The following is a 15574-nucleotide window of genomic DNA, read 5'->3' on the forward strand; positions in this document are numbered from 1 at the left end:
ACACGGAGCTTCCAGTTCGTTTCTGATCTAGTTGAAAGCCTTATGTGACTTATGGAGGGCGAACATGTTGGTCCTTTCAATCTTGGGAATCCTGGGGAATTTACAATGTCAGAACTAGAACAGATTGAAGAAGGAAAGGATGACTCTAACAGTGATTGACACATTCCATTGCTAATGGGAGAAAACAGTAAGGAAGATGAAGAGCAGGAGCAGAAACAAGAAGAGCAGAAAGAAGTACAGGAAAAAGGTGATAAAGTAAGCCCATTTAGAGCTGAAAAATTTGAGGTAAGTCCCCTACCAAGGATATCTGGTAGGAAGACTCAATTACCATTAAAATTGAGAGACTATGCTTTAATGTCAAAGTTTTTAAACATTGAAGAACCTACAAATTATGAAGAAGCAAGTAAATCTGAAGTATGGAGGGCTGCAATGTATGAGGAAATAGAATCAATAAATAGAAACCATACTTAGGATTTGGTTGAACTGCCTAAAGTTAAAACCCCCATAGGATGCAAATGGCTATATAAACCAAAAATAAATTCAGATGGGAGTATAGAGAAACTTAAAGCTAGACTGGTAGCAAAGGGTTACTCACAACAAGAGGGAATAGATTTCGATGACACCTTTGCTCCTGTAGCCAAATTAAACACCATTAGAATGCTAATTTCCTTAGCAACAAAACACAAATGACAGCAACACCAGCTAGATGTTAAGTCTGCATTTCTGAATGGTGACTTGAAGAAAGAAATTTATTGAGTACAGCCTGAAGATTTTGTGAAAAAGGGGCAGGAACATCTTGTGTGTAAATTGAAAAAGGTACTTTATGGCTTAAAACAGGCACCCAGGTCGTGGTATGAGAAAAATGACTCATTTTTTGTACAACATGGCTTTCATAGGAGCTTGAATGATCCAAATCTGTATACCAAGTTTAATAAACAGAGGCAAATTAGTTTGATTTCTTTGTATGTAGATGATGTGATTGCAACAGGGAATGCTAACAATCTGATCAAAGAAATCAGATGTCACAAGTGTATGAGATGGAAAGACTCTGGACAAACTTTTCTTACCCAAGGGAAGTATGCCAGAAATCTAGTAGAAAAGTTTCGTATGGATCAGTGTAGATCAGCAGCGACACCTTTGCAGCAGAATCTAAAGTTGAGCAGTGATGATGGCACGAAAGAAGTTTATGCTACAATGTATAGACAGCTGGTTGGCAGCTTGATATATCTTACAACAACTAGACCTGACTTAGCATACTTTGTTAGTGTGTTGGGCCAATTCATGCCAAAACTGCTTGAAAGTCACTGGGTAGCAGCAAAAAGTGTGTTGAGGTATCTTTGTGGTATTGTTAATTATGACATTTTATACACTGACACATCTGATGTTATTCTAGCAGATTTTTCAGATTCAAATTGGGCAGGTAACTTGGATGATTGAAGATCCATCATAGGTTATGCATTCAGCATAGGATCCGGGGTCATAGCATGGAGCAGCAAGAAGCAGAGTATTGTAGCTGTGTCATCGTGTGAAGCTGAGTATCCAGCATTGTGTGCAGTGACGTGTGAAGCGATCTGGTTGAGAAGGCTTCTCAATGATGGAGGAAAAGAACAGAAGAATTCCACTTCCATCAAAAGTGACAACCAGAGCACCATTAAATTAGCATACAATCCAGTGTTTCACAAAAACACCAAACATATAGACACTCAGTTCAATTTTGTCAGAGAGAAGATACAGTCAAAAGAAATTATTGTTGAATATTGTAAAACTTGTGACAGTATGGCTGATATTTTTTAAAGCCTCTTGCACATGTGAAATTTGAATTGTTTAGAAGGATGTTAGGAGTCGAGGACAACCCTTTCTCCATTAAGGGGGGGAGTTGAAAATAATTATATTATTTTGTGTTAATGGAGAAATAGCTACACAAGTTATAACGTATCTCCTTAGTTTAGGATTTGTTCCTAGAGTTTAGGAGTTTGGTTGCAACTTCCTGAGTTCTAGTAAAGTACTTAATGATGTAATCTTTCATTCATGAATAATAGAGTGTATGAGAGTGATCTCTCTGTTCTGAGTGTAGTCTCCAGGTGCAGGCCTCATCTGTGAGCTACATCTCCTTCTTTTTCAATTCTGTTCACATTTTATCTAATTACCCAAATTTAAATCATTGTTGGTGTATAAATATATTAATATTAAATAATTGAAAAGAAATCATACGTATGAAGAGATGTTTGTTTGAATGATATAAACCTTATTTCGAATTTGCATGTAGATAAAGATATATTGAATAATTATGTAATTTTTCATTTTAGGAATTGAAGTTTATTACATTCGTGTTAATTATGAAACTATACATATATGCTTATGCTCATTTTATTATGAAGATGTGGAAAGCCTATTTAGATTCATGACAATTATAAAAATATACATATATGCTACTTTTATTATAAAGGTGTGGAAATCCTATTTAGATTCATGACCAAGAAAACATGAGATTAAATAAACGAAGGAATTATCCTAAAGTCCTCTGATAATCAAGGGAGATGAGTTTAGGTATGCCGTATGATACTCATGTAATATATATTCATGTAATACGTTATACTATGCAATTCGATAAAGAAAGTCGATTGGTATGAGTTTCCCTTCGTCCACCAAATGATGTAATTCCTAATGGACGACTTTTTTTTAAGTGAAAAAGTCACCTGTTTTTACAATTTAATATAATATAATTATATATTATGTATATAAATGTTTTTAAATTTCGTATGGTAATTCAATTTATTACTAGCTTTCTTAACTTAATTAAATAAAGTTCAATTTTAAACCACTCCACCTTACATACAAGTTATCAATGAACAATGATCATTCACATTGAGGGATCATTCTCATTGAGATCCCTCAATGATAGTTTAGGACACACATCAAGGTTATCTGACCTCGGAGAGAAATATCTCAATGTAAGTGGATGAAAGGTTTATTTCAAAATCATTCTAATTGATATCCGTTAATGATAGTTTAGGACACAAATTAATTTGGTTTGACTTCGTAGAGAAATATTTCAATGCCTTTATATAAAGTTGAATTATAATTAATGACCGACCTAAAACTCATGTAAAAAGATAATCATTAGATTAGTATTTTACATTGAATTGGCTTTTCGTAAAGTGTGATGAACTTCAACTTTAGAAGTGCACTTCACCTCGAGAATTTAATATATTGCGAATTTCATTACGTGGACATATAAAATTCAATATTTCATACCCTTGGTAAGTCCAGCGTTCGAGATAAACCTATTGACTTTGGATGCCTCCATCATCGCAATAATCAAAAGAGTACATATATCTGATCGACTTATACGGCTGCCCCCTTTACCTTCGTCATTTTACACAGCCTCTAAAAATGGCTATCATGGCAAATGTTCATTTCGTTTTAAAGAAAGTCTTCACACTCGAGAACATTGGTAAATCGAAATGTTTGAGTTGAAGGTTTACAATTTATTGGAGTTCATCATCAATGATAATGATAATGTTTAAAGTAGCATAATTATATTAATAAATATGGTTGATATATGTTGTAAGAGTTAATTTAATACATGTTATATTATAAATTTAATCTACTATATTAATATATCAAAGATTAATATTAAGAACTCTAAAATTATAAAGTTAAAGATTTATAAATCGTAACACATTATTAATTATAAATCAAAGGAATTAAGAAACTAATGGAATTAATATTATAAATCCAAAAGATCAATAAACCAAAGAAATAAATATTAAAAATCCAAGGGAATAATAATAAATCAAAAAATTAATATTAAAAATCGAAGGGATTACTAAAATTATAAACCTAATAAATCGATAAACCCAACACATTAATATTAAAAATCTTTGGGATTAATATTAAAAATCCACGAGATTATTAAACAAACTCAAACATTAAAATTCTTTGGGTTTAATATTATTCCCTTGGGTTTATTAATATATTATTATACATCTGAGGGATTACCATTATTTCCTTGGGTTTATTAATATAAGGGTTTATATTCCTAGGATTAGTGTTATAAACCCAAGGTATATAAACCCTAAGCTAAATATTATAAACCCTAAAATAAACATGGATGACCATGACAAATTTTCATATTGAGAGAATCCTTGTCACAATGTGATGTCGGACCATCGTTGACCATGCTTGACCATGAATGATTTTCATATCGAGACAATCTTTTTCGCAATGTGACATTGGACCATGGGTGACCATGAATGATTTTCATATTGAAACAATCTTTGTCACAATACAACATTGGACCATGGTTGACCATAATTGATTTTGAAAAAACACAGTTAACTATAAATGATCACGATTGACTATGATTGGTATTATAAACCCAAGTGAATAATAAACACAAGGGATTAATACTAAAAACCCAAGGGATTATAAACCCAAGGGAATAATATACCAAACATATGTAAACCCAAAGATAAATATTATAAACCCAAAAATAAAAATTGTAGACCATGGTTGACCATGACTAATTTTCATATTGAGACAATTTTTTTCACAAATGTGATGTCTGACCATGCTCGACCGTGGTTGAACCCTTATAATAATAAACCGAAGGGATTGATGTTATAAACCAAAGGGAATAATAAACCCAAGGGATTAATACTAAAATCCCAAGGGATTATGAACCCAAGGGAATAATAATAAACCCAATGGACTAATATTATAAAATCAAGGTATATGAACCCTAAGATAAATATTATAAACACTAAAATAAACACGGTTGACCATGGATGGCCATAATCATTTTTATAAAATATAGTTGATCATGGTTGACCATGATTGACCATGGTTGACCATGATTGCTATTATAAGCCCAAGGGAATAATAAACCCAAAGGAAAAATACTAAACTCTAGGTATATAAACCCGTAGATTAATAAACCCAAGGGATTGATAATATAAACCCAAGGTATTAATACTAAAACCCTATTGGATTATGAACCAAATAGAATAATATTAAACTGAAGGGATTATTATTATAGAACCAAAGTATATAAACTCTAACATAGATATTATAAACCCTAAGATAAACATGGTTGACCATGGTTTATTTTCATATTGAGACAATCATTGTCACAGTACGACGTTTGACCATGGTTGACCATGCTTGACCATAAATGATTTTCATATCAAGAAATTCTTTGTCACAATGTGACATTTGACCATGGTTGGCCATGGTCGATTTTCATATTGAAACAATATTTTTCAAAATGCAACGTTGGACCATGGTTGACCATGATTGATTTTGATAAGCCATGGTTTACCATGGTTGATTTTCATATTAAGAAAACTCTTGTCACAATGTGACTTTGGACCATGCTCGACCATGGTTGAACCCTTAGATTAATAAACCCAATGGATTGGTATTATAAACCCAAGGGCTTAATACTAAACCCCAAGGGATTATGAACCCAACGAGATAATATTAAACCCAAGGGACTAATATTATAAACCTAAAGTATATAAACTCTAAGATAAATATTATAAACACTAGAATAAATATGGTTGACCATGAATGACCGTGGTTGACTAAGGTTGATGGTGATTGATATTATAAACATAAGGTAATAATAACCCAAGGGATAAACCATAAGAACTGAAGAGATTATAAACCCAAGGGAACAATATTAAACCCAAGGGAATAATATAAACCCTAAGATAAATATTATAAACCCTTAAATAAACATGATTGACCATGGTTGACTATGGTTGATTTTCATATTGAGACAACCTTTGTCACAATGCGACGTTGGACCGTGCTCAACCATAGTTGAACACTTTAGATTAATAAAACCTTATATTGTCACAATGCAACATTGGACCATGATTGACCATGCTTAACAATGATTGGTTTTCATATTGAAACAATCCTTCTGGCAATGCGACGTTGGACCATGGTTGACCATGGTTGATTCTCATATTGATAAAATGTTTGTCACAATGTGACATTGAACTATGGTTGACCATGATTGATTTTAGAAATCTATTAAAACCAAGGGATTATAAACCCAAAGGAATAATAATAAACACTAGGAATATGAAGCCTTATATTAATAAACCTGAGGGATTCATATTATAATCTTGAGGCAACATTAAACCTAATGTAATAAAAAAACCCAAGGGATTAATACTAAAAACCCAAGGGGTTAATCTTAACCCAAGAGATTATGAACCCAACGGAAAAATACTAAACCCAAGACATTACTATTATAAACCAAAGTTATATAAACCCTAAGATAAATATTATAAACCCTAAATAAACATGGTTAACCATGGTTTACTTTCATATCCAGACACTCGTCATAATGTGACATTGGACCATGGTTGACCATGCTTTATGATGAATGATTTTCATATCGAGATAATTTTTTTCACAATGCAACATTGGAACATGGTTGACGATGGTTGATTTTGATATTGAAACAATCTTTGTCATAATGTGACTTGGACCATTGTTGACCATGATTAACCATGATTGATTTCGACAAACCATGGCTGACATATAAATTTAAGGGTTTATAATGTTAAACCAAGGGTTTATTACTCACTTGAGTTTATTAGTCCTTTGGTTTTATAATATTAATCCTTTGGCTTTATTAATCTAATGGATCATATTGCGAGAGTTTAATATTACTCATAGGGTTTATACTATTAATCCTAGGGTTTAATCCCTTGTGTTTTTAATATTAGTACCTTAGGTTTTCAATATTAATCCCTTTGGCTTTTAATAATAATCCCTTGGGTTTATCTTAATCATGAGGTTTAATGTTATTCACTTGGGTTTTTAATATTATTCCCTTGGGTTTATAATAATAATAATCCCAAGGGTTTTAAAATTAATCTTAGCGTTTGATTTTTGTTTCAGGGTTTATTGCTATTGTTATAACAATCTCTTATGTTTATTGCTAGCATTGAATTGTTTAAAATATGTAGTTATATTTTTTTATTTTAAATTATAAGATCAATGAAATAGTAAAATAAAAGAGAAACGAGTAATTGTTTATTATTTAAAGCATTATGTTTAATAAAATTAATTAAATTAACTAAAATTAGCCACAGGTGATCTGGGATTGGTGACCTCTTGGGAAGTCCTAGTTATCGAGTGCAAGCCCCGAAAGTGATGATTGACGCTATGTGATTCATTTCACCAGTTTCAATCTTGCTTCTTCACCCTTGTGAGCATCGCCCGATGCAATGAATGCTAAGTGACTATTCACAAAATCATTATAAATTAGTGAGTTATGACTACCTCTCATGGAAATGGTCATACATGAATGACTTACTTAACACAGTTGAATCTCAAAAAATGCTATGTAATATAATGCACTGCAAAAACCTCTCAATACTTAAATTCAAAAAAGTGAAGGGAACTCTACTTGAATGGTTAATGAGGCACAATACTTGTTAAGGTTTTGCAAATTGGGTAGCAAGCTAAGTGGGTTTGATTGTGGGGAAAACTCCATAGTTAAGTGCGCTTGAGCCAAATGCGATCTGGGATGGATGACCTCCCGGGAAGTCCTAGTTACTGGGTGCAAGCACTGGAAGTGATGATTGATGCTATGTGATCCATTTCACTAGTTCAATCCCACTTCTTAATCCTTATGAGTGTCACCCAATGCAATGAGTGCTAAGTGGACTATTCAAAAAATCATGAGAAATTAGTTAGTTATGACTACCTCTCATGGAAATGGCAATGAGTGCTAAGTGGACTATTCAAAAAATCATGAGAAATTAGTCAATTACGACTAGCTCTCATGAAAATAGTCATAAATCAATGACTTACTTAAGGTAGTTGAGTCCAAAAATGATATTTTTAAAAATTCAATTTCTTGATTTAGATTTATCTTAAAATTATATTTATAAAATTTTAAAATTAAAAATAAAAATAATAGAATTTAAAAAAAAAAAAATATTATGGTATTTTTTTTGACAATTATAAATAAATAATATATCTTTATAGAAAAATTAAATATTTTTATTTAAAAAAATATAAACATGATAATACGTAACAAAATCTTAAACGTGGCACATGCCATGGTGGTAATAAACATCATATAGATAACAATTATTGATAAATATATTAAATAATATATATTTTTAGAAACATTAAATAGTTTTATTTAAAAAATATAAACATGATAATATGTAACAAAATCTTAAACGTGGCACATGCCATGTTGGTAATAAACATCATATACATAACAATTACAACTTAAAAAAAAGTACACAACTGATGACAATAAAATTACATTTATTATAAATAGTTTGATTATATCTAATGGTTAAAAATATTCCATATATTATAAAAGAAATGATAAAAAAAAATGAAATTTGAAAATAAAATGCAATTCTGTTTTTTATATTTCTCATGAATTAAGAGTAAAGCTTGAGTTTTTCATGTAAATGAAAATATGGAAGGTTTAGACTTGGCACAGGGGAATAGGGGTTAAAGGGGATGCGGGGATGAAAAAGAAAGTGGCGACATAAACAGAAGCTTGTCATGCCTTGGCTTGCATACTTGAGAGCATGTGGCCTGGCCAAGTTACATGTGGAAGTTCTAGTAATGGCGACCTGGTTTTGGTCATTTTCAAAGTTACTCAATATTATTTTTGTTTCTACATGCTTTCACAGTATGACACTGGCTCTTTCAAGTTATTTAAAGTTATAGGGAAGTAGCTCTTCGAAGAGTATTCTTCTAGTTTTTCAGTAATCATGTGTGCTGATTGAGCCGGTTAGCCATGTCTAAAGAAAGTTTCTGCTTTTAGAATGGCCATTACTAGTCCCTCAGTGCAAAATCAGTCCTATTAGCAAGCTTAAATCCCTGCACAGATCTTGGTTAGGTTCCAGCATGTTCTGGCTAATATTACAAAAACTGAAGAATTTTGTAGTCTTGTACAAGCCCTGCACAGACTTTCGAGTCAAATTAGGACACTGGTGGTGCATTTTTGAAGTCTATTGTTGTTGCATTGTTTGCCAAGACACTCCTCCCAGTTAATTCTTCCTGGAGAAATACTGGATAGTGTCTGCTATAGCGATTGCTTCTGACCCGGCTTACAGGGTCGGAAAACCGCTTTCCGGTGATCGGGTTTTGAATAGTTCGCCCTATGTCAGAGGATTCATTAATCTTTATCCAGGCTTCTCCCCTTCCGGATCTTATTGTCAGCGCTTGTCCAGATACTCATTTACTCCCCATACCTCTTCCCGATTCGGCAATCTACTTTCTCAGCTATGCTAGCTTTTTCTAAATCTGTGCCTCCCCAGATTTGCAAGAAATTCCATCCAGAGTCTTCTGATTGCCAAGTATTTTGTCAGAACGGGTCTCTTTCCTCTTAATTGTCTACACCTCATCCAGGCTTTTCTCTCAGATCCGGACGTCTGTGTATTTATTACTAGGCCATCTGCCCCGATTTGGATATCTTCCTAGGATCCCTTCCCTCCCTACATAGCTTGGCGGTTATTTTGATCGCGCATGGAGGGTGGGTCCGACGCATCAGCCACGGAGGCTATGGTCCGGGCTACCATCCTGGCCGAAAAGGAGTGGGGTGGCGCCACATCAGCTAAAGACTGGCATGCTACCTTGGACGATGTGGTTATTAAACCATCATTGTATGATGCTGACAGGGAAACAGTTCGATCTCAGCAAACTCTGCTGGAACATGCCGGCCACTACAACAAGGCCCGAAAACCTGTTAAGATCACTCCGCCGCCAGCTGCTATCAAATTGGACAGCGTTCACCTGACCGAACGCATAGAGAGCCTCCAGGATTTAGCATTAGTTGGCCGATGGCAATTCTCTGATATGGACGATGCCACTATGCGAAAATGGCTCGAGACACAATGGAAGTCGTTAATTGGATACCTCCCCATTATCTCTCAGCTCATGAAAGAGTGGTATTGTTTCCACTTTTTAAACGCTGGCGACACAGATACAATCCTGTCCCGGCCCTGGGTTCATAAGAGGAGTTTTCTCAGCCTCCACAGATGGTATATAGGGTACAATCCATTGAAAAACACCCCCTCGAACAACTTGATCTGGGTAAAGCTCCCAAACCTCCCCTTGGAGATGTGGTCGAAAGAAACCCTTACAGATATAGGTAACTCCATCGGCAGATTTGTCTACGTTGATCCATGGTGTCTTGGGGAGAGAGATAAATGCATCGCGTGGATTCTCATTGAAAAGGTCTACAGGGGTGGCTTCCCCGACCACATAGAAATCGCATGGAGGGATCTCAAAATAAAATCAACGTCTTGACTTTTGGGGCATTCCCTTCAGGTGTTCTGCCTGTCACAGGACAGGTCATCTCATCAATTCCTGCCCTAGACGCCCGAAGTTTAAAAACAGGGTGTTTCATGAAAAATCCCGAGCGGCTTCTCCGAAGTCCTCTGAAAGGGAGAAGCCATCTCCTTCGGACAGTGTTAGACAGGTGGCTCCAGTCGATGCTCCTTCGGACAGTGTTAGACAGGCGGCTCCAGTCGACGGTCCTTCAAACAGTGTAAGATAGGCAACTCCGGTGTTACACAAAGATCTGGCCAACAGTATCAACCTGTCACCTCGGAATTTCTCACAACATCTCTCTCTGGATCCCCAATCCAGACCCGAATGCTCATCTTTGAAAGTTATTGGCGGGGAACAAGATTCACAATCCTTCCAGTGTTCGCCCCCCACGATTCCGCCCGATGAAAGAGCCATTCCTCCCCCCGATCTCCAAGCCCTGGGACTTCTCAGTAGGCTCCCATTCCATCCTCATCTCATCATCCTCGCCTTCGCCCGAAAAGGTCCATCTTCCACCCTCGAAAGGCAAAGAACTGATGATTTCCGCCACCCCCTTAAACTCCCTGTCTCATCCCCTACTAATCATTTTGACAGTGACCTAGATCTTCTCCTAAGCAAGAAATCTCTTGAGCTGGAGCCATTAACCATCCACAAGCCCCGCAAGCCTTCGCCTATCCTCATCAGCCCGAACTCTGCTAAAAATATTACAGTCAGGAAAAAACACAATGGAGGAAGTAGACATTTTCGGGGAAGAACTAAGGATGCGGACAGTGGAGTGAGGAGCCTGTCCCTCATGGATGTGCCCATCATAGACATGTCAGAGTATCAGCCTCTTAGAGCACGCATGGCTGAAAAATCCCCCAAATGACCTTCATCATATCCATGAATATCAGAGGCCTGGGAGCAGACCTCAAATTTTTGGCGCTTAAAGACCTCTTCACCTCTGCCAAGCCAAAGATCATTCTTGTACAAGAAACCATGCACAGCAAACAGATGTCCATCTCCTACTTCAGCAAAATGTTTCCCTCGTGGCATATGGTAGCCTCGGATGCTAAGGGTCTCTCGGGAGGTCTGGCGGTATTGTGGGATCCTTACTGGATCAGAGCCAAAGCCTTCAAATGTTTTGCGGGCATCCTTGTATCTGCTTTCATCAGAGGATATAGCTTCCCATTAATATATTAAATATCTATGCACCTTACAAGAACAGAACCCTCTTCTGGGATAAATTTTTTGGCTCAGAAATATTCGAGATTGACTCATTAATGATTGCAGGCGACTTAAATATTACTCTTAGCTCAGAGGAACGTTGGGGAAATTGCAGAAAGCGTGATCCGCTCGCTGACCGAATTAAGTTTGAACTCCTGCACAGGAATCTTGTAGATGTTTCCCCACCCAGATTGATGCCCACGTGGGACAATGGAAGACTTGCAGAGGCCTACATTGCAAAAAGAATAGACCGTTTTCTTGTGCATGCCAGCATAATCGACAAAATGGGAATGCCTTTCTCGACCATTGAGAATGTCTACATCTCCGACCACAGGCCTATTTCCCTCAGCTGGAAGGAAAAGGGGTTTAGGACTGGCTACCCATTCAAATTCAACAGAACATGCCTAGAAGACCCTGCCTTCAATGATTTAATAACAAAGACATGGATAGAATTATCTGCAAACAACACTTTTCCACCCTTTCTGACTTTTCGTGACAAACTGTCCAAAGTTAGGAAAGTGGTAAAGAACTGGCAATACAAAAAAAGATTGGCTGACAGAAAGGCTCTTCAAGAAGTGCAAATGGACCTGGACCGAATCTCCAATTTTTTGAAGGCCAACTCGCTCCCTTTCAGTTTGAGATGTCGCCTCAATGAGCTTGAAAAAAAGAAACAATTTTTACTAAAGCAGGAAGAATCAACTTGGTGGTTAAAAAGCAGGGAAATATGGCTCAAGGAAGGAGATTGGAATTCCAAATTCTTCCATAAGTATGCAAATGCCAGAAGGGAGAGAAACTCCATATGGAAGATCAGTGATGGTCATGGAGGCTTTCTCTACTCACAACAAGAAATCACAAACGACGTTGTGAGACATTTTAAAAATCAATTCAAAAGAAAGGAAAATTGCAGCTTTCAGGATATCCTATAGGGTATCTACCTAGCTCCACAGATGTTTGACGACGCAAAAAATGAAAGTCTATTCCAGCCCATTTTGGAGGAGGCGCTTCTAGGAGTTATGAAGGCCTTTAAGAAGGATAAATGTCTTGGCCCGGACGGCTGGACCATTGATTTCTTCATTCACTTTTTTGACATCATAAAATCAGATTTGTTGAGAATGGTCGAAGCAGCAAGAATCTCTGGCAACATTCACCAGATTATCTCCTCCACGCAGATAGCTCTTATCCCAAAGAATTTGGAAACAATCACCTTTAGTGACTTCAGGCCAATCTCATTATGTAACATATCCTTCAAGATCATCATGAAAAACATTGTTGAATGACCGAAAACGACCTTAGCCAGCTACCTAACACAGATCAGCATGCTTTCTTAAACGGGAGGAATGTACTTGACACTGTGGCAAACACTTAAGAAGGCCTATTCTCCATGGTCTCCAACAAAACAGAAGCTGCCATTATGAAAATCGACTTACAAAAAGCTTTTGACTGTTTAGACTGGGAGTTCATTAGATGTTTGCTTGCTAAAATTGTCCTGAAATCAAATGCCATCAACTGGATCAAGCATGCATCGAGAATGTGAACTATTCAATCATCAATGGCATTTCCTCCCCTTTCTTCTCAACAGAAAGAGGGCTGCGCCAAGGGTGCCCTCTCTCTCCGCTATTGTTCATCCTTGCAATGAACTCATTGAGCCTTCACATCAATAAGGCAGTCTCCGAGAACAGATGCAGGGCCGTGAAGATTTGCAGGAACCACTTCATCTCCCACAATTTGTTTGTCGATGATGTGCTCATTTTTGCAATGCTGTGCAGGTTATCGTGGATGTGTCTAAACGATATATTAAATAAGTTTCAAAGCGCCACTGGTTTACAGATAAACAAGTCTAAGTCCACTCTTTACCACAATGACGCCAACATGGAAACGGTGGAATGGATATCTTTGTTGTTTGGAATAGAAGCAAAACCAATCAAGGACGGCATTAAATACCTGGGTTTTCAGCTAAAGGCAAAGGGCTACACTAAGGACGATTGGAAATGGCTTATTGAGAGATACTACAAAAAGATCTCCACCTGGGAGTATAAATATCTATCTCTGGCTGGCAGAATCGTTTTATCCCAAGCCGTTCTATCTCAACTTGCAGTTTATTGGGCCCACATCTTCTTTCTCCCGGCCAACATCATACAGAATATGAACAAGGTGACCGCAAACTTCATATGGGGTGGCAGATCGGTAAAAGGAAAATATCATCTCACCAGCATGAAGAAAATCTCTCGGCCAAAATCCACAGGTGGCTGGGGCTTGCTTGACTTGAGGGCCTTCGGGAAAGCACTTCTGTGCAGGTCGTTATGGAGGGGAATCTTCGGGAAAGGGCCCTGGAGCACTACCATTAAATTAAAATATATGAGAGGCAAGAGTATGGAATACTGGTTTCGCCTAGGAAGGATTGGAGTCAGGAACGGTTCTGCGATATGGCTCAGCCTCTGCAAGATCGAGCAATACTTCCTATCGAATCTGAGATGGTCCCTACAATCTGGCAGCAATATCTACATTGGTCTTGACCCCATCATGAGTGGGCGTGAGAACATCTCCATTCCTGTAAGCATCCTTTTTTTCCTCCACAGCAAAGGCTTTTTTACATGGGACAAGCTTATTTCAGGATGGCAAGGCCCCCTCCCATCATGGAAATCGGCCATGGATCTAGGTTTAACAGGGCATATGGCAAATCAGTGGAACATTGTCACAAACGTATTGAGAAGCTGTGGTTTTTACAGGTCTAGTCTGCATGATTTCCTTATCTGGAAGGTGCCTTCTGCTAACATACAGGTTCGCGTCAAGGACATATACACTGACCTGCTAAGTTTATTGCCCTTGATTTCTTGCCCCATTTTCCCTACAGTTTTTTGGAAAACAGGCTGCTCTCCTAAATCAATTTACTTCTCATGGCTGGTGTTTAACAACAAAAATCTGTCCTGGGAGAATTTAAAAAAGAGACAGTGGCACGGGCCGAGCAGATGCCATATGTGCCAATCTGAAGAAGAAACAAACTATCACATGTTCTTCCAATGTATATCTATTCAGCAAATATGGCGTGAATTGGCAGCTCTGTATGGTTTCCCCCTGGTCAATCACGTTTCTACTATAGCAGCTTTCAAATGGTGGAGTGGACAGAGAGAGACATGGCGCCCCTTCATTATCATTGTCCTATGGTGTGTATGGAAGTGGAGGAACAAAATTATCTTCAACAATGTAAAAGAGCCTCTCAATGATATTTCACAACGCATTATTTCCATCTATGACACAGTTCCGAAAAAGGCTCCTGGTCCCTTGAGGTAAGGTCTGGAGGGGAACCCTTCTTCTTCCAGACTTCTCTCTCCCAGGCTTTTGATCCACTGTTCCAGTTTTTCATCGCTTTTTGGCTTCTCATCGTATTGGTATAAGGGGCTTCTCCTTCATGTATCTATTTTGTTTTCTGCACTGTATCTGTTGTACATGCTTATGTATTTGCTCATCTCCATGTTCCTGATTATGTATGCCTTGTATCTATTGTATCTGCTCTGCATCTATTCATCTACAGGGTACAACTTCCTTCATGTATCTGTATACATGTATTATCTGCATCCATCTTCGAGGTTCCTCTCCCTCGAGCTATTTCCACATATGAATTATGTAACAATCTGCTCTGTTATATTTTCTCAATATAATACAATACAACTTTTTCTTTCTCAATATATGGAAGGTTTAGCTTCAAGTTGGAAGAATGTAATTTTTGTTTAATGAAAAGAATTAAAATAAGATTTGGTTATGATTAAAATTAAAATTAAATTCAACTATGATTTCGTGATTTTGAAAATAGTTTAAGAAATTATAAGAATATTTTTTTAATTAGTGGAAAAAATAAATTTAAAAATAATTATCATTTTATGATTTTGAAATTATTTAATGATTCAAAATTATAGTAATTGTTTGAAAATAGTTTAAGAAATTATAAGAATATTTTTTTAATTAGTGAGAAAAAATAAATTTAAATATAATTATCATTTTATGATTTTGAAATTATTTAACGATTCAAAATTATAGTAAT

The 15574-nt window shown here is 36.5% G+C and overlaps 1 protein-coding gene across 1 annotated transcript; it reads left to right on the top strand.

Moving 5' to 3' along the window:
• Positions 1-11214: 11214 nt before the first annotated feature.
• Positions 11215-14930, top strand: LOC149203801 (uncharacterized). Its single transcript, XM_089401992.1, has 6 exons — positions 11215-11452; positions 11605-12401; positions 12522-12757; positions 13305-14316; positions 14572-14699; positions 14795-14930. The coding sequence occupies exons 1-6, from the start codon at positions 11215-11217 to the stop codon at positions 14928-14930; spliced, it is 2547 nt and encodes an 848-aa protein (XP_089258118.1).
• Positions 14931-15574: the final 644 nt, after the last annotated feature.

The sequence above is a fragment of the Pinus tabuliformis genome, chromosome 2_1 (assembly GCF_031772625.1).
Source record: "Pinus tabuliformis cultivar Carrire ecotype Pingquan chromosome 2_1, CPIR1, whole genome shotgun sequence".
NCBI classification, from domain to species: Eukaryota; Viridiplantae; Streptophyta; class Pinopsida; order Pinales; family Pinaceae; genus Pinus; species Pinus tabuliformis.